At 31.3% G+C, this 21,233-nt stretch overlaps 2 protein-coding genes across 2 annotated transcripts; both read right to left on the bottom strand.

The window, feature by feature from the left end:
* Nucleotides 1-5,849: 5,849 nt before the first annotated feature.
* LOC102663383 (uncharacterized) lies at nucleotides 5,850-6,545 on the bottom strand. The gene has a single exon (XM_006589846.4). It carries the CDS (start codon nucleotides 6,543-6,545, stop codon nucleotides 5,850-5,852), a length of 696 nt encoding a protein of 231 aa, XP_006589909.1.
* Nucleotides 6,546-11,921: 5,376 nt separating this feature from the next.
* LOC100803590 (protein TAB2 homolog, chloroplastic) lies at nucleotides 11,922-17,246 on the bottom strand. Its single transcript, XM_003535790.5, has 5 exons — nucleotides 16,651-17,246; nucleotides 15,964-16,033; nucleotides 14,066-14,237; nucleotides 13,626-13,766; nucleotides 11,922-12,421 (listed from the first exon to the last, which is right to left on the bottom strand). Exons 1-5 carry the CDS (start codon nucleotides 17,142-17,144, stop codon nucleotides 12,162-12,164), a joined length of 1,137 nt encoding a protein of 378 aa, XP_003535838.1. The 5' UTR covers nucleotides 17,145-17,246; the 3' UTR covers nucleotides 11,922-12,161.
* Between the last annotated feature and the right edge of the window lie 3,987 nt (nucleotides 17,247-21,233).

Here is a 21,233-nt window from a genome sequence, read left to right as displayed (position 1 = left end):
TTATTTATTCAAGACATGAAACGTTCTCCGTTAGATTCACCTACATGAAAACTATACGAGTTAACTAATATTTAACAAAAAAGTCAAAAACTCAGTGAAAATTGTAAAAGATATTAGATTTTTAGTTTTTTTATTAAATAAATAATGTTTCAAAAAGATTAACTTGTCATAAATTAAATAAATAAAAATATCATTTTATAACTTTTAAAAGTTAGGAAACCAATTTAAAACCAAAACATTAGCTAAGATTGTATATTTAGAAAAGAAAAAAAAAATCGTTAAATACTTTTACTCTTAATTAACTTCTTAAATTTTTTCCGTCAGAAAAAAAACTTCTTAAATTTTCATTATTTTCTTTTATTAAATTATAAAAACTACCATTATTTTTTTTATTGTCCATTTCCTTCAATTCCTTATTCTCTTTTTTATTTAACTTTTTTCGTTTTATTTTTATTTTTATTTAAAAAAATAGAGAGGTCTATTTATCTATTTGAGTCTATTGACTATTTAAAAACAAAATCTCCACAATCTGTAACCTATATTTCAAAATTAAGATAAGGCTTATTTACTTGATTCCCAAATATTTTTTATCCATTATTAATTAGTATCTCAATATTTAAACCCCAAACCCCCAAATTTGGTTATACGTTCTCTCAAAACTTGCCCTCCTTCTTCGTCAATCAACCACCACACCATCCACCAACGTTCTTTATTTCTTTCTTGATTTCTTGTTTGTTAATTCCATGGATGAATACTACTGTTGTGCATACCCGCACATCTCTGCCTCCGATTTCGCGTCAGAAACTCCATTTTGTCCCGATGATCAACGCTTCAGTGTAGAAGTTGCGTACACGAACATGTACGTTCTGAATGCCCGCGAATTCGAAACTTCCGAATATACCACTCACCACAGTTTTTCAAACATCTCAAAGGACGAAATAATGCAAGAAACAACGATCGTGTCTTGGCTTTCCAGCATGGGTGTCCCTAGCGAGGCTCACAGGTCTTCTTCTTTTTTTTTTTAATCGATAAATGTTAGTTTGTTAGAATGATAATTTGTATCCACAACCTAATATTTTGAAATTTTTTTAACATTCACAGGTCTGTCGTGGCAAAAGTATTGCAATGTGCGCGTGGCATGGCGAATGATAGGATTCCCACAAAGGTTTTATCTATGCGTGTGGATGTGACTATCACTCAACCCGGTGATGATTTTGAAGACTACGACGAAGAATACGAAGACGAAGATCACGATGATGATGATGAAGATCATGGGTTGGTGCAGGCAGCGGCAAAGTCACAACACGTTGAGGGGTTGGAGACGGTTGAACAAGAAGGGTGTAAAAGGTGTGCGATTTGTCTCGAGGATTTTAATGTTGGTGTTCGCATGCCTTGTTTGCACATGTTTCATGAAAACTGCATCGGTGAGTGGTTGCAAATAGGCAATTCTTGCCCCTTGTGTCGGTTTAAGATGCCTCCTCAAATGGGATAATTCAGGTTCTAAGATACAATGATTCACAAAAATTGTACTTCTCTCTTTTTGGTTTCAGTGGGTACTTACTATATTAGTATATTAAATATATGATTTTTAGTATTCATCAATCATGTCATCTAGGTTTGTGAATACATTTGATTCAATTGTGATTATATTGTAACTTTTAAACTCATGGTAAATTACTACCTATTATTAGCCTCTGTTTAGTAGTGGAGAATTTAAATAATTTTTATTCAAATATTATAATCGTTGTACACCAGAATAAAAAAAAACTGCTAGTAAGTGGAAGTTTACTCAAGCAGAAAAAAAAAAACCTTTAATCTAATAACGATATTGAATAGTGGGTGAAGTGTGCCACACTCTATAAGAAAAAATACAAATACGTCGTTAATAGGAGAGTTTCATTACAATTATGAAATTTTAATGGGAGGATTATTAAGATATGTGATTCAAGAAAGGGAATGATGTTAAAACTAACATGGAAAATCAGAGCCTATACTGGTCCAATTGGAATTTTAAGTGTCAAAGTGATAAATGCAAAAACTATACAGTTTTTTAGACTAATGAAAGGAGGGAGGAAGAAAAATAGGGAGTTTTAACCATCACAAATTATTTTAATTGTATAAAAATTAAATTAATATGAAAAAATTTATAAAAATTAAATTAATATGAAAAAAATTTATTGGAAGTTCAAATATATTTTACTCTAAGTAAAATTAAAATTAGTTATCTTTGTTACAATGGACACAATTAAAACTGATCTTCCTTTATTTTCTTAAAGGCATAAAACAAATAACTAAAAAAGTTGTTGAAAAATCTAGAAAAAAGATAAATGAGTTGAAACAATTATATATTACTTTGCACTAAAATATATCTTTGATATATCACACCCATTGATAAGATATTACATAATTTCATATTTTTATTCTGTCAATCATAATGATCAACTCTTGAAATTTAAAATATTTACGTATAATCTTTTTTACTAAATTACTTTATACTTTACTCTGTTATTCATATATTTCTTAATTTACTTTACATTTTCAAAATTAATACGTTTTTTTATCCTTTATTTTTTTTTCAATGGTGATCATATTCGGCTATAAACCACAAATAAATTGTTTTAGTTTTAATACACAATAGCTAACTTTTTCGTATCAATTTAGTATATTTTTTCAGATAATTTTTTCTATTATGTTAATTCTTATAACTTATTCAGTATAAAATTTTTAATTCATAAAAATTGAGAATAGTAATTTTGTATTCATTGTGTATCACACATGAATGGATTATAAATCTGTTAAACGGCAGAGAGCTGGTTCAATCCTAAACTCTAGGCCACTAATCCATAACAAACCCAACTCGTAGAACCATTAAAACAAAATTATCCTAACAATTTCTACAAAATTATCCTAAAAATTCCTCCGTTAGACTGATGCATTCTGTTTACTTGTACATAGACTTCTTCAAACTAGATCACCCAAAGTGTATATTTCTATTAACCTCCTTAAGTTTTGAAAACCTGAAACCTTGAGAGATTTTGTAAACGTATCAGCCAATTGCTCATCACTTCTGCAGAACTTCAAGTCAATTACTCCTTCATTAGTGAGATCTCTTAGAAAATAAAACCTCACATCAATGTGCTTGCTTCTTCCATGTAGCACTGGGTTCTTGGAAAGCTTAATTGTTGAGTTGTTATCACAAAAAACTATAGTAGCTTCTGATTGTTTGAATTTCAGCTCCTCAAGTATTCTCCTTAGCCAAATAGCTTGACAAGCGCAGGTTGTTGCAACAACAAATTCAGCTTCTGTACTTGACAAGTCACAATTGATTGCTTTTTAGATGACCATGAAATAGCACTTGTGCCAAACATAAAGACATACCCTGAAGTACTCTTTCTATCATCTTGATCTCCTGCAGCATAATCAATGTCAGTAAACCCAAACAAAATTGTTTTCCACCTTTCCTGTAGAATATCCCAAAATCTCTTGTTCCTTGCAGGTAACGAAGGATTCTCTTGGCAGCTAGCATATGCATTTTAGTAGGATTCTCCATATATCTATTGATTAGACTTACAGAGTACATTATGTCTGGTCTTATTGCAGTTAGATACATCAAACTACCTACAATTTGTTTGTAGAGAGTGTTGTCCACCTTCTTCCCTTCATGATCTTTATTTAATTTCAAGCCAAACTCGGTTGAAGTGTTTGTAGGGTTGTAATCCTTCATCTAAAACTTATCCAAAATTTATCCAATGTACTTCTTTTGAGAAATAAAGATCCCATCACCTGCATTCACCACCTATATGCCAAGAAAGTAATGCATAACACCAAGATCGGACATTTCAAACTCATCCATTATAGATTTCTTGAATTCTTGAAACATGATTTCACAATTTCCAGTAAATATGAGGTCATCAACATACAGACATACAATAAGCATTTTCCCTTCATTTTCAGACTTGACAAATAATGTGTGCTCATAAGGACATTTTAAAAAACCAACTTTCATTAAATAAGCCTCAATGTGACTATACCAAGCCCTTGGGGCTTGTTTTAGTCCATAGAGTGCCTTTTTCAATTTGTACACTTTATGTTCATGTCCAATCTTGATATAGCCAGGGGGTTGTTCAACAAATACCTGTTCCTCCAAGTATCCATGCAAGAATGCAGATTTGACATCTAGCTGAAAAATAGGCCAAGAGTTTTGAGTTGCCAATGCAATAACTAATCTGATTGTGTCATGTCTTGCTATTGGAGAAAAAATTTATGTATAATCGACCCCATATTCTTGCTTGTATCCCTTGGCCACCAAGCGCGCCTTATACTTGTCAACTTCACCATTTTCTTTAAGCTTTGTTTTGAAGACCCACTTTACGCCAATGGTTTTGTGTCCTCTAAGAAGATCAATAAGCTCCTAAGTATCATTTCTTTCAATGGCATCAATTTCATCATCCATTTCTTTTCGCCATTTTTCTTCTTTGACAGCACTCTCAAATGTTGTAGGGTCACAATCTGAAAATAAGGCAAAGTGAGTAGTAGGATCTTCAGTTTGGTCAATCCCAGTTACCTTATAATCTGACATCCATGCTGGCCTCCTTCGAAGACATTTAGATTGAGCTGCAGTTGTTGCATCTGTTGTTCCAGCATTTGTTGGTGTTGAAATCTCTGTCTCAGGAGCTATTTGAGCTTCATTTGGAGATGTTAAGACAATGTTTACGAGTAGCTGTAGTTCTTTTACATCTTCATTGTCAACAATAATTGAATTGGGTTGCTGCTCATTCCAGTCCCATGTGTTGTCTTCATCAAAAATAACATCCCTGCTGGTCACAATCTTCTTTGTTAGTGGATTAAATAACTTATATGCTTTTGATGTTTCACTTACACCAACAAAGACACACTTTTCAGCTTTGTCAACAAGCTTCTTCCTCTTCTCATCCGGGATATGAGCATAGGCAATGCACCCAAAATTTTTGAAAGGATCCACAGATGGTTGTCTCCTACTCCAAGCCTCTTCCGGTGTCATGTTTTGAACAGAAAAAGTTGGGCTTCTATTGAGCACATGAATGCTCCAATTAACTGCTTTTGGTCAAAAAGTTTTCGGTAATCTTCCTCTTGTTAACAAACTTCTTACCATGTTAAGGATAATTCTATTTTTCCTCTCTGATACACCGTTTTGTTGTGGTGTATATGCTGCTGTAAGCTCTCTTTGAATGCCATGATGTTCACAATACGCTTCAAATTCTTTTGAGCAATATTCACCACCACGATCAGTTCGAAGAGTCTGAATGGTCTTTCTTGCTTCATTTTCTACACGAGCTTTGAAGCTTTTGAAAGTAGAGAAAACTTCTGATTTGTTCTGCAGGAAATAAACCCAAGTTTTCCTATAAAATCATCAGTGAAGGTAATTAAATAGTTTTTACCTCTATTGGAAGATGGTTTTATTGGACCACATATATCTGAATACACCAGCTCTAAAACATCATTTGTTCTCCATGATTTCCCTTTTAGAAATTGACTACGATGTTGTTTGCCTACAACATATTCTTCACAAATTTATGAGGGAGGTGTAATTTTAGGAAGACCCGTGAACATGTTTTTCTGTTGGAGTGTTCTTAATCCACCAAAATTCAGATACCCATATTGAAAATGCCATAGCCAGGCGTCATCCTTCAATTTCACTGAAAAACAAGTGTGGCTAGTGATATGAAGATAAAGAGGAAATATTCGATTTCTTGTCTTTGTGGCTTCAGCAATTATAATCGACTTTGAATCTTGAATTTTGCATGCTCCATCTTTGAAGGATAACTCATATCCATTTTCCATCTTTGATTGCTACAAGTTGTGTCTAAGTATCACAAACTTTTACTTGATTCCTTTTCTTCTTGACAAGAGGTTAGGAGGCACACTTCTTCTTCTTCTTCTATTTCAACAAAGTTAGATTTTTCCCCTTGCTCCTTGGACAAATTGGTCCTGCACTCTGATTTGTAATGGCCCAACCGATGACATTTAAAACATTCAATGTTAGACTTGTTTGCTAACTTGTAGTTAGTTGTCTGATGGCTCCAACTTCCTCTTTCTTTTTCTTTTTGTTGCTGCTGATTTCCTCTATAGTTGCTTCTGCCTCGACCTTGACCCCTTCCTCTGCCTCTACCTTTACCCATTCCTCTACCTATGGAATGAGTGTTGGTAGAAGCCTTCAAAGCTTGCTCTTTTCCTGTCAAATTTGAACTTCGGTTCATCTTCTGCTTATGTACTAACAAAGAACTTTGCAATTCATCAAGGGAGAATGCATCTATATCTTTGGACTCTTCAATTGCACAGACAACATAATCAAACGTTGGTGTTAAGGATCGCAAAATCTTTTCTACAATGGTGACATCTTTCATCTTCTTGCCATGGAATCGCATCCTATTGCTTGTCTCTATTGTTCTTGCAAAATAGCTAGAAACAGATTCACCATCCTTCATTGTTAATGTCTCAAAATCTCTTCTTAAGGCTTGAAGCTGTGCACGCTTCACTCTAGAAGAACCTTGATACTTTTTCTTCATAGAATCCCAAATGTCCTTGGAAGTTTCTTTGCAAAGAATAGTTTCCAGGATGGGACAATCGATGGCCTAGAAGACATAATTTTTTGCCTTAAGATCCTTTCAGCCTTCTAGCCTCCAAGTCTGCTTTCCGAGGTTCTATCAAACTTGTGCCTTTTTCTGGCTCTTGAATTCCAGATTCAATGATAGGCCAATACTCCTTTGACGGGAGAAAGTTCTCCATTAGCATGCTCCAATGGTCATAGTGACCATCAAATCGTGGAATGGCTGCTTGCACAAAGTTGGAATCTGTAGCCATGGTTATAGGTAAGAGATTTATTTGATGCAATATGTGGTTTTTAAATCTCACGAGAGCAGAAAAATACACAACAAGAGAAGAGCGTAAACAAGAAAAAGGCTGCAATCCATCTTATTCATTAAAGATAAAGCCTCCTTGTAGGCTTATACAAAACAGATTCATTCCTAAATTCTAGGCCACTAATCCATAACAAACTCATGTTCTACACAAGGTAACAAACTCCTAAAATTAAGGATAAATTAAAGGGAAACAATTCAACAAAAAATTAATGTGAAACAATAAAACAAAATTATCCTAACAAACTCAACAGACGTTGTTTGGAAGCAATTTTTTTCCAGAGATTTCGCAAGTTACTTCGAGGTCTAAAACATGTATAAAAATTAATTTGCCTAAGTTACTTTTAGCAAAATATAAAGTATTTCAATATAATTAATAGATAATTAATTTCTTTAAATATATTGATCAAGCTAGATTCTTTAAACATATATGGAAAAAATATATTGAAGGAATAATAATAAATCACGTTAGAATTTTTGTCTCTTTGGATATATTAAGTCTAATTATTAGTTTAAGAGTATTTGATCGCTTAAAAAAAATTCAAAATGAGAACCAAGGAAAGGAGACACTTACACGGTCACATCAAGTAAATCTTTTTAATATTGAATTACCATCCCTTATGTTTATATACTTTTAAGTAGGTTTTTGAACCATTTGAAAGAATTTAATTGAATTTTTAAACTATTTCTTTGGCTCCAAAAATTAAAAAGTAGACGACTTGAAAATGTTTAAAATTATAACAATTATGACAGTATTAAAAATTATAGTGACTCAAGTAAAGAATATATGAAGAAATACCAATTAAAAATTAGATGTAAAATCTATATGAAAAATCCTAAATAATTCATAAATCTATTGAGTTTTTTTAGCCTACTTATGCTAGTTTTATTTTTTAACAAATATTTTTTAAAACTTTTTGATTATAAAAACATGTTACCTGTATTTTTTATTTTTGTAAACAAAAGGTTTAACTTTTTCAAATTTTTAGATTAGTAAATATATCTTTCTCAACAATTCATAACATTGTTCTGTACAAAAAAAAAGTTTATAACATTGTTTTCGTGTCATATAACATCTTTTTTTGTTTGTAAAGACTATTTGGGTATTTCACCAATGCATTCCAAAACAAAATAATTTGTATATTTTCTATTTTTCATAATTAAGAAATAAATTAGTAAAAAATAAATAAATAGATCCAAAAGATAAATTAACAAATGACAAATAATTTTTATAAATTCTAACCTTAATAAATAACTAGAGAAGACACACGGACACATGAAAGAATTCGAGTAGCTATGAGTTAAAGTGACTATTCAGACCATGCAACCAAAACATACATTATTGAGATTATAGTAGAAATATCATAAAACCAAATTAAAAACATCAAATACAAAAGAGAAATTTATTGAAATATCAAAATGTAAAATTAACCTACCAGAGAGCTAGAGAAGGAATTAAGATCAACTTGATCTACCAACACACATGCTTCCGGAGGGAGGCAAAGAGATACAGAGAAGATACATAATTTGATGACTACATTGAGCACGTTCCTAGTTATCAAATTTCTTGGGTTGGTGCCATTGTGACAAACTTTTGGACAATCCGAGCAAGCAAATTAACGGGAAAAAAAAAATCAGAGTTTGCAAAAATCAAAGAGAAAAGAAGAAATGAGAAAGATTGATATTGGAATGAAGCATATATTTATAACATGATTTTTTTTTATCTTATATTGAAAATGTCTCAACTGATTGAAATCAATCATTAAACATTTTGATTGATTTTTTTTTTTTATATTCTATTTTGTTTGTTTTAACGAGAAAAAATAATAATTACACGATACTTATTTTAAGCATTGTTTATCACATGTGCTAACATGCAGGTTCAATCATTCTGTTTTATATAATTTGATTGATTGATTACTAAATTCAAACGATAATAGTTATTAATTCATTTTCATGTTTGTTAAATTACTTTAGGATAATATATGGTGAAATATCTTACACCAGATTTTTTTAAAAATTTATTTGTTTCCATTTAATTAAATCATTAATTTACATGTGATTCCAAGAATGTTTTAAATTTGAATTACTTTTAGTTTATAAATTAAATCAAATATAAAGATTAAAAAAACTACAATCAAGACTAAAAATTCTAATATAAGCATTTATATAATATAATAATAAATTAATAATTAAATATAATTTAAAATTTTATGTTTGGTTTCTTTATATATAATTATCATAAATGCACATTTAATTTTTTGTTATTATTTTTAATTACATAAATGATATATGTAGATACATAACTGACATGAATCGAAAATATTTTTTTCCTTTATTATTGTAATTTTAAATTTTGAAATCAAAGTGAGATATTCTTTTACCCGAGCGTGACACGCGTATTGACAAAGATTTATTTTTTGAGTAGAAACAAAAAGAATTATGTTCTTATAAATACATAAAAATGATTTTCTAAAACATAATCCGAATCTTTTAAGACCCAGTCATTAACTCGAATATGAGCTTTCAGTTTTGTTTTTTTGTTGCAATCTGAGATTATTTTTTCAGTGGGAAATATAACATTAGGAGCTTTTAAAATTTCTAAATTTTGAATGTGGATATTATCTTATCTTTAAATGAAAATCATGATTATCATCTCTAGGGAAATTGGATAACTAATAAAGATGAACGCCATCTATGTCTCGGTAATTTTCTGTGTAGCATACAGATAATTGTGATTATTTATTTATTTTTATTAATAAAGAAAAGGAAAGAGCGAAATTACAAGCATACAAAAACATCATTTTCACTAGAAAATCAACACAAGCATTCACTTTGTAAAATGTGTATGATACGAATCTGTCATTGAAGACTGGAAGTGAGATTATTTCAATTTAATAAGGTTTACATTAATTTCTTCTTCATTTTTAAGATAAAAAATATTTTTTTTTAAAATGTATCTATCTGAGCACGGTAGCATTTTGGTTTCCAACAGTAAAAAAAAAACATGTTGGTTTCCACAATCTTTCTTTCTTTCTTTTTTATTGGAAAACACAATCATTCTTTAATCCACAGTTAAAAAGATGAAAATTTAACTGTTTTGTTTTCTTATAACCCAACTCACCTAAAAAAAAAAGTTAACGAGACTATAGATGTTGTCTTGCTTTAAAAAAGGTATTTTTTTGACTGAAAAACTAAATATTTTAAAAACTAGACATATTAATTTATATAATTAAAATTTATAATAAATAAATTTTTTAAACATATAATTATATTAAAAATAAAGTTTGTAATAGATACTACAAATATTTTTAACATATAAATTATATTTTAAATTTGCTATATAAAATATATATTGTGATGCAAGGTTATTTTTAATTATTTAAAATGTATTTAAAAAAATTATTTTCCCCTCTATCCTATTTATAAGACAATCAAAAAATTTTTTTATCTATTGTTATAAGATTTCATTTTATCTCTCTTATGCATTAATTATATAAGTGTAATTTAGTTAACTGTTTTATAATTATAAACGAAGAAAATGATAATTTTTTGAGATAACAAATGCATTACAGATTCATCAATCCATAATGTATTTGCATTATAAATTGCTTAATCCATAACATCATAAAACTATGGACGTTGCAAACTAACCAAGGTATCATTTATCATTGGGAAAAACACACATCTCTTTTGTTGCACACATGGATGAGAAATAATACACAAGAGAAAAGACAACACCATAAAAATAAAAAAAAATTACCAATTTGTTTAATATAATTCAGACCATAATTCCTATATCCACAAAGTTTATTATTTTGCTAATGTGGTTTTTTACTTAGATGATTACTTCCATTCAGGCAAGATGATTCTTTCTATCTAAAAATTTCTTATTTATAGACAGAGTATCATAATCTTAAATGAGAAAATAAATTTATATTTTACAAATAATATCTTTAAAATTTTAAAAAAATTCTAAAGATAATGTCTTTTTCTAAACATAGAGACTTGAAATTAAAAAAATTGAATTGTTTCTCAACATTACGATGGATCTCTACTATCAACGTAGGTGACACTCCAATGGCTTTGGGTTGCGATGTGCAACACGAACAAAAGGGTGAATGGGGTATGGAGGATTGGGGACAAGATTAAGAAAGGAGCAAAACAAAATAGGGTGACGAGCAGGGATTGAGTATGAAATTTGATTTTAGTTAATAAATGTTTTTATTCTACATAAATTATATATTTTTATTCAAAGTTTACACATAAGTTTGTTTAGATATGTGCACTCAAATTAAAAAGCACGCTAGCATCTCACAAATCAATGAAAAAGAGGAGAAAAACAAAGAGAATATATAAAGAATTATGATAAAAAAAATATTGATTTGCATGTTTTGAAATTTGTTAATATTTTATGCTAGTGTTCATAAGCTTGTCAAGGATTAATAAACAACCTTTATTATTCAAATCAATGTAAATGAAAGACTAGAAAGTCATTTGGTTGTAAATGCAATTATTATATTATCTTTAAAATAGTAATAACAAATTGCAAAAGAAAACATTATCAAAAGAATAAAATAAATGATATTATGATATTTTATTTAAAACGAGGAAAAATATAATTATCTTCTCAGTAGCTATGAAAAAGGAAATAAAATATTTCATCAAAATTAAGAAAAATATAAATAGCACTGAAATATTATTTATTATCTCTAAAAATCAAACCTTATCAATAAAATAAAAGCAATTACTATAGTATTATAAAATATAATTTTATACTAAAAAAATATTTGAAAAAACCAGGGGTAACCTCCGTCTCCGTCCCTGGTAAAAAGTCCATTCAGGTACTTTAGTATTTCCAATGGGATGCATCAAGCATATAATGGGTGCATAACTAGTTGCCAGCCTACTAATGCAACAACACCTACGTTGAAGTGAACAAAGAGTCCAATATTTGATATATATGCTTTGAATAATAAATGATTTGGGAAACAAACAAAAAAAAAAAAGCAAATAAATCAGTAATAAGTTGACCTTTGTACCTTCCATTTTTATATATTAAACTTTAATTGGTTCGATATTCTCCAAGCTTAATAAGAGCAATGTTAAAATCTAGTAAAAGGTTAAGAAAGGTAATGCTCCTAAAAATGAGGAGGTGGTGGTCCCTTTGGGTAAAATATGATTTTGGGGTTAAAGAAAAACATCAGTCATCTAATATTATTGTTCAATGAAGATTCAATTATTCAACCATGATATTTTGTAGGATCATACAGGTGGAAATGGCAAGTCTAGTAAAAGAAAGAAGCCAACACAATCTTCAGAATCCAAGTCTGGTTGGACTGCAATGAAATGCAAACCTCCACAAGCTTTCTTAGCAGCTTCCCAAGCTTCAGCTTCACTAGTTGTCTCAGGAGTTTTCTTATAGGTAGAATAGATATACCGAGTAGAAATTCCAGCAGAAAGAATCAGGCGAGCACGAGGAGCATCCGCTTCCACCGCGGAAACCTCCAATCCATTTATCAAAGCTGTGGCAACAACAAGTGGTGAGTGTTTTCAGAATTTAGAAAACAAGTTATTGGATAAAAGATGTTTTCAATTACACAAGATATGCTAGTGATGATATGGCACATCAAGTATGCAAAAGCTTTCCAGAATCAAGATAGCCAAAAAAAAAACCTACAATAATAATAGAGAAACCTGGTATTTAGGTCTCAAAGATGCATAGTTCATCAAGATTAAACGCTTATTTAACATTTGACCCAGCTTTCTTAGGTTTTACTTCTCTTTAAAAGGAGTTTAGTCAAATCTAACTCTAGAAAAGCTGTTAAAAATAAAAATAGCTTTTCTCTAGTGAACAAAAGCCCCAAAAGCATAGCTTCTATAGAAGCTAACTATAGGAACTTTTACATTACGTATAAGGAGAAAAGTCCAAAAAAGTTAGGCCAAACACTAACAACGTCTTAGTTGTCCACAAATTTTACCGAGGACTCCAATCCAGATTTTTTGTCAACATGCTGATTGACCAAATTATGCTCTGAACTCTAATTACTGTATATATGAGGGTCATATTTCTGCTTAGCTAGCAAATTGTTCAATATATTTGTAAAACTGGATATACTCCAGTGTATTTAAAGTGTATGGTAACATCAGTATTTGCAGTTCTGTGCTGCATACTGTCAGTTCTAAAGTCAAGACAGGTTTTAATTATTCAACAACCTTCGTCTATGACTTTAATATGGACCTATCTATGCATTGTTAATGAAGTAGAGGAAATCTTAGACCTTGTTTGGATACACTTCATAAATACTTATAGAAGATGGAATATAAAGCAAAAGGAATCTTCTCCTTCCATATGTTAAAATCAGCTTATGCACATTAGCTTTTGTAGAAGTTAGATGAGAGGGTTGCTATAAAAGTAGAAGTGCATAAGTTGATTTTAACCTATGGGGAGCTTAATTCATTTCACCTTTTTATTCCCTTCTCCTAAAAGTGTTTGTGGAGAAGTTTATTCAAACAAAACCTTAATGCCGTCTTGCAACATATATTGGTAGCATATCAAATTGCTTGATACGAGATCAGACAGATTGTCACTACCTCTTTAAATAACTGATTTCATGCATCAAAGCATCTTAAACCTTGCCAGTTCTTAATAAGACATACGAAGAGTCTGTTGTGAGGGATTCAAGATGAAATATATAAGAAGAATTTTGAAAAATTGCAGTTCTGTACCTGCCAATGCTGTAGCATTAGAAGACGCAACGGACAGTCCAGGGATCAATGTCTTGTCATCAATGTCAAGACCCAATAATTCAAGATCTAGCCCAGAACCACAAACTCCTCTCTCAAATGTGGATATCTCCTCTCGAACAGCTTTAAAATAGGTCGTTATTTAAAGTTAGAGAGGTATATCCTAGGAGAACAATTTAAAGCATTAAACATACACTTTAATCATCTTGTACTAAAAAAATCATGGGATGAGACCATTATAATCTATGTAACATTGCTAGTACCTAAAATTTAAAATAGAACATACAAATAAACAGCATTGATAAATAAAATGAAAAACATGTGCCTTAGACCCTGAGTATCAGAAGAGGGAGAAAGAGAAGGCTACCATTCATTTGTCAAGCAATTGTGAAAGAAATTGCATGAAATTTCGGCCTCTATACCTGAGTAAGGTAATTGGACAAAAGCCCATCTTTCCCCATAAAGAATGTCTGGAAGTTCTGTTGGAAAAGGATTATCTAGTGCCAAAAGAGGTTTGGATCCTTCTTGAAATCCAGGATGCTTTCTATATACGGTCTCATAGCGCTCCTCTAGCCACAGAATTATTGACACACACTGAAAAGGATCAGATGAACCACATAAAGTATATGCTGGGGCACCTCTGACAAGGATATCTGAACTTAGTGAATCATTACATTAAAAATAGAGTTGATTAAGCTTTCAGTCCCTAAACATTTTCAAAATTTGGTTTTTAGTCCCTAAATTTTTGTTCAACTGGTCAAGGTCCCTCAGCTTTTTTTTCATTTCGGTTTTTAGTCCCTAAACTTTTGTTTGACTAATCAATGTCCCTTAACTTTTTTTTATTAATGTCTTTAGTTCCTAAACTTTTGAAAAATTCAATTTTTAGTCCGGGAAACCTCATTAAATAAATAAAAATAATAGGTTCAAACTTTCTCATTTTATGCACGGAAGTAACAACGGCATTTCAACCTACATATACCATCCAAGGGGTGCCATTAATATGGGAAAACTTCATACAGACCATACTGGGCTATTTTGAACAATTTAAATGAATTATTAATCACCAAACGGGAGTGAGATGAAAATAAAAAGCATCATGAAACATTTTAGAGACACTGCAATGGGATCCTTGTGGGAGCAGTTCTGCCAGATTCTTAAGTCTCAATCTTTTAGTTTGTGTAACAACTAACAAGAACATCTTGCAATATTCAAAAGCTGCTGCATAATTCTTATTACTTCATTGTTAAATTGGAATTTCCGAAGGCACTCAGGTCTTTATAGTTTATAGAGCTATATATGGTAAATCAAATGACCCCTGTGCAGTTCAGTTTGATACCAAAAACTAGAATTGCCAATCTAAATGTGTGTGCTTTGCAACTATTTGGATCAAACATTGACATATATATAACATGAATGCAAAAGTAAAATTATTGTATTCAACAAAATGTTGTAAATGTCAAATCTTCGTTGTCCCCATCACGTTTATTTCAATAACAATAACATGTTTTTAGGCTTCTGTCCCATAATCAACAAAAAAAAATGCACCACAATTTAACATGGAAAAAGAAACAGGGGAAACAAACCAAGCTTTTACATGCTCTAACTTATATGTTTGGATTGAAGGAAATGGATGGAATAATACGAGGTTCCATTGTTTGGATTATTTAAAATAGGATGGACATCATGGGGTGGAATAGAATTCAATGAAATGCATTGCATTCCATCCAATGCCTCTCTAAGCTCTTTTTCTCTAATCCTCCCATTTGAGATATGAGATTAAATGAAACCCCTTTTTTTTTCACAGTTCCACCGTAAAAATATCCTAACAATAAAATGAAAATTTTATTCCACTCCATTTCCTTCCATCCCGTTCCACTCACCATTAGATTCCAGCATAGAACAAACACTAACAACTACTTCTTCCTCCTCCCTTTTATATGTTGATTAGAGAACATAAACACATTCCATGATAAGAAACCTATTATCAGCACCTTCACCTTACAGACAAGTTAAGGTATTATTATAAGATCATGCAGGTTCATTGCAAAATAAGGTTTCATTCATCAAACCAAACCAACTGAAAATCCTAAGCAATGAAATTTCACAGCCACCACTGTAAAAGTTGAATTTGAAACCATACATACAAAAAATTATTGCATGGTCAGGGACAACCATGTCTCTATATTCCTGGTCAATCTCATACCAAGTTTCTCAATTTAGGAGAAAAAGTCAATAAAACTTGGTTGTGTGTCACGTAGAGATTAGCTGAGAGCATGGACACACGTGGTTCTAGACCATAAAGTAATTTCTCCATACATACCCGTTTACTAGGAACAGGCCTTATGCGAAGCTCATTACACGCATTTGTAATAATTGTCTGCATCTGCGACCTACAAAGCAGCAAAACACTTAACCAACACGTTACTAACAAATAAACCATCAATTTCGTCCTGAAGTATCACCCTCTCTCCTAAGTAGTCCTTAAACTAATGAAACTATATAAGTAGTACTAGTCCCTAAAGTATTAGAAAGCATGCTACTTAGTCTCTCAAGTATTGAAAAATTATTCAAATTAGTCCCTCAATGTTAGTAAAATTTAACAATCTAGGGACAAGATTTTTTTGCTCAAAAGTAAGGTATTCTCATAGTTGAAAGCCATGAGACTAATCTCCTGAGATGTAGAGATCAGATCACCTAAATGAGTTTTGTCTTTCCCAACAGAGTCTTTCCCATACACACAAGTAGCATGTTCAAGGAAACCCACCTATCTACCATCCGGGGACTAGATCGATGGATATTAAATACCTACTACTTATATAATTTAATTAATTCAGGGACTTGTGCATATTACACGGATAAGTTCTCGAGGAGAGTGTGTAATTTTACTCTTTGTTTATGATAAAACATGTTCATAAACTATTTGTTCGTTATTGATACTTGATGGACTAAATTGATGGCTTATTCTGTTACTAACAATACAAGACAAATAAGACCACTCAAGCATTACCTAAAGAAGCGAATGTTTCTGGGCAACGGGACACCCAACTGGTCACTGACGGCAACAATAGCATCCTTGAGGGTAATGCTGTTAATGACATTGTTCGGGAAATACTTGGTGTACTGCAACGACAGCGTCTTGTCGCACACAACGAGCTCCCAAATCTTCTTCCCTCTGACGTCGAGAATGGGCCTGGAGCAGAAGTCCAGTTCCCACTCCGTGATGCTCTCAGGGTCAGTTTCTGGGTCCACGTAGCTCAGTTCCGAAGTTGGGTCATCATCATCATCTTCTTCTTCTTCATGTTCTCCGAGAACCGCTTCGGGTGCTTCTTTCTGGTGGGTGCTCTCGGACACCGAACGGGTTCGGAAGTGGAGCAGTTTGGGATGGCTGTTGGAGGGAGTGGTGCATGGGATTGTGATGGGTTTTGATGGAGTAGTGGTGAGTTTGGAATGTTTCAACGTTGAGGTTTTTATTCTAACGGGGTTGAAGCTTAGAGTGGCCATGGCTGTGGTATGGTTATGGTTATGGTTATTCTGTGTGTAAGTGTGATGACTGATGAGTGTTTTGAGACAGAGGTTTGAGTGTCGTTGAGGTAGTTATCCTCTGCCACATGTTCCGGTTAAGGTAACGGTAGTATTATCCGGGTCTACAATTGGACATTCGGGTCGGGGAAGGGTCGTTTGTGTTCGGCCTGTTTTGAAGTTTTTGTTATAAGAATATTTTTTTTTGAAATGAAATGAATATTTTTGTTATAAAAAACAGGTTTAATTACTCTGAGTCATTGAAATTTTATCAAAGATTTAATTAAGTCCCTAAACTTTTTATTTTGTTTCAATTGGATCCTAAACTTGTATTTGTAGTAGGTACATGTTATAAAAAATTTCTAAGTTTCAGAAAACTTAGTTAATTTTCAATAGCAACAATTTTGATAGGAAGGAATATCAACGAGTCAAATTAACTGGAAGTAATTGATGGTTAATTCCAATCGAATTGTTATGTTTTCATGGAAGTAGATTTTCGATATCCAGTTACACACGTGAAAGAAAGAAGCATCCCTCAAGCAGAAAATTAAATTCGAATTTAAATGGAGGTTATAACAATTTGGAAGATGGTGTGAAGATAATTGAAGCCATTAGATCTAAGTAGTTAGAAGTTTATTGTACACATGTCAAAATCCTATAATTCTACTCTTAGTACTAAAAGTCTATCAATAAAGGCATTGACAATCATTTTCGTTGGATTAAATAATAATTATCACTTAAATCTTCATACATCAATTACATGAAAATGAATATTGGTTGGAAAGTCACATTGTATGTAGTCATCCCACTTCTAATAAAATTTGATTTCATTCACTTTCATGTATGTTTATGAATCCTTATTTTTTTTCAATCTTCATTTCTTCTCTAAACTTTACTTCTATCCAATCTTACTTTCTTATTACTATCAAAATTACTATTAGAGTTATTATCAAATACAATATTAGAATTATCATTGAAATCTTTATTATCGAAAATTATAATTGTCAAAATTGTTGTTATTTAAATCACTACAAAAACCATTTATACAAAACTATTATAATGGACATTACAATTGAAAATATTATTACTATTTTCATTGATACTTTGAAAATTCTCTTAAGATGAGAACTACAATTGTTTGTTTGACAAAAAGAACTTACAATTGAATATAAATTTTATGTCTCACACTTAAATATTTATTTATTAATAGAATCATTGGTGAACATTTAGTGATTGATAGGTATAAACTCTTTTCAAAAACTATTTATAATTTTCACGGTTAACAAATCAACATGCCTAGTGAGATGCAGTTGCCATAACTTTCAATCTTAAGAACAAGTCTTAAGAAGAATTGCATGCTATTAAGAATGTTGGATCAAAGCTTGAAGCCTTGAAGATTTGTCTTTAGGTTTTAGTTTTGGTTTGATGATTTTACAATGCCTAAACAAGTTTTATAGATGTGACATTTGTATTGAATGTTTTAGTTTAGGCATGATAATAGATGTAGTTTAAGTTTTCTTATATCCATGCTTAGTGTGAATCAAATATGTTAGAAAAATGGATTGATCTCTTAGTTTCTTAGAAGCAATGAGCTTAACAAGGTTTGATTACAAGGCTTTGTAATCAATTACAAAGTGTCAAAACAAGCAATATAACTCACTTATACTTAAAATTTGGCAAGAAGCATCAAACTATTTGATTACAAGTTTTTGTAATCGATGACAGAAGAAGGAAGACTCTATAGTTTAAGATAATTGATTACCATTTATAGTAATTGATGATATTGCATCTAGAAACTTAATGAACTCTTTGAGTGTCGAAATAATCGATTACCATAATTGATAATCGATTATTCCAAAAGGCATAGAAGCATGAGAAACTCTCTATTTGAAACAAGATAATTGATTACCATATTTTGTAATTGATTATCAAGTTTATGAAAATGCAGAAAAAAAGAGAAATTTTGACTAATTAATCGATTGCCATATTTGATAATTGATTAAATTATTTTTGTTTGTCAAAATTATAAACACCCTTTTATGTTTTTTTTCATTAGCGACTCTTGATAAGCTTTTATCATTGATAAAATAATCCAAAGAGTCAGCTAAGGGAATTTCACTATATTTCTTTTAGAGGTTCAAGCCGATCAAGATTCATTCATTGTTCATCATGATTTGATCATTCTTGTAAGAAGAGTTTGAATTTATTATGATCTATGCATCAAGGCGTATTCATTTTAATTATGAATTTCTTTCTTGTTTCTGATCTAAGTTAGGGTTACCAAAAGTTTTGTGAGTTAGTAGTTTTCAACTCTCGTACTTTCTCTTGTAGGGTTCAAGGGAATAGTAGAATCTAGGGAATTGCATGTGTATAGTGTTTATACTTAATTCTCTATTAAATGAAGTTCTAAGGGGTCTTAGAACAACTAGATGTAGGTCCTCTTGAGGGTTGAGCCAATATAAATTATGTGTGTGATTCTCTTTCTTTAATCCTTAGTTTTGTATTTCAATCTTGGTAATGGAATTGAAAGTAAAGGGCTATAAAACTATTTTCACATAATCTTGTTATCATTGTTGTCTTGCTGTGATAGTCTCTTTGTGACAATCTTTTGAGAAAACTTTGATTAGTTAAAAGGGATCATTTTAATTAAATTAACGAACAAAGTGGTCAACATTTTGAAAAAGTATATTCAACCCCCTTCTAGATCCTCAACTATTTCAACAATTGGTATCTAGAACTAAGGTCTTGAAAATCAATCAAGATTTTATTAAAAGTCTTTGAATATGGTTGGGAATCAATTAACATTTGTGGAAGGTGCGTCCATTGACAGACCTCCACTCTTTTGTGGCATGAACTATCCCTTTTGGAACGTTTAAATGAACTTTTTTATGAAATCTATTAATAGAGGTATTTGGAGTGTTATGGTAAATGATTATACAATTCCAACCCAAGTTGTTGAAAACAAAACTATAGAGAAACCCTATAAATCATGATCTCAAGAAGAAATTAGAAGAGCTAAATATGATTTTAAAGCTATGAATATCATTCACTCGGTCCCTAATTTGTGATGAATTTTTCAAGGTATCAACATGTACTACGACAAAGGAAATGTGAGATCTCATTTAAGTGACTTATGAAGGTACTCCAAAAGTTATAAGAGCAAGGAAGAATTCTCTCATTCAAGAGTATGAATCTTTTTGGAGGATGCAATAAGGAGAAACCATATGAGATATTCAAAAGAGGTTCACTCACATAGTGAATCACCACAAGGGCCTAGGGAAAGAGTTTGAGGAAGAAAAGCTAAATGTGAAGATTTTAAAGTCCCTTAATAGAAATTGGCAATCGAACGTCACAACAGTCTCCGTGTCCAAAGATCTTACATCAATCACTCATGCCGAGCTATTTGGAAAGTTAAGGGAATGCGAGATGGACATGACTAGGATGATAGAAGATGAGGCTAAGGAGAAGACGAGTAGAGGCTTAGCACCAAAATTCTCCATACCATCTAGTGATGAAGAACATGTAGAAAGTTCCAAGAGCAAGAATCTAACTCTACTAGTTAGAAAGTTTAATAAGTTTTTGAACAAGAAGAACTCCAAGGGAAAATCCTTTCAACACAAAAAGAAATTTAAGAAGAATGACTCATCCTCCCCTAACTTTACTTGTTTCGAGTGTGGCAAGTTGGGTCACATAAAATCTTAATGCTCCATCTTTCTAAAGAAACAACAGAGAGGAGAAAAGAAGGAAAAAGGGTCACAACAAGAAGAAAAAAGCTTACATAGCAGGGAATAGAATGCTTCTAGCACTTCAAGCAATAAAAAATAAAAAATATGGCACAAAAACATTCCAACAGAAAAAAAATACTCAACGAAATCATGATTTTGTTGTATGTCTGAAATTTGACACACAACAAAATTATGATTCCATTGAGTGTCTAGAAAATTAAAAATAATACGGAATTGTGATTCTGTTGTGTCTTTAACACACCAAATCATGATTCTATTATGTAAAAAAAGTAGAAGTACCTAAGTTGGATGGTTGGACGAGAGAGAAGAGAAGAATAAAATTGGT

This window comes from Glycine max, chromosome 10 (assembly GCF_000004515.6).
Source record: "Glycine max cultivar Williams 82 chromosome 10, Glycine_max_v4.0, whole genome shotgun sequence".
In the NCBI taxonomy this organism is placed as follows: Eukaryota; Viridiplantae; Streptophyta; class Magnoliopsida; order Fabales; family Fabaceae; genus Glycine; species Glycine max.
Note: the sequence above shows the minus strand (reverse complement) of the source record. Positions and strands in the feature narration are given on the sequence as shown.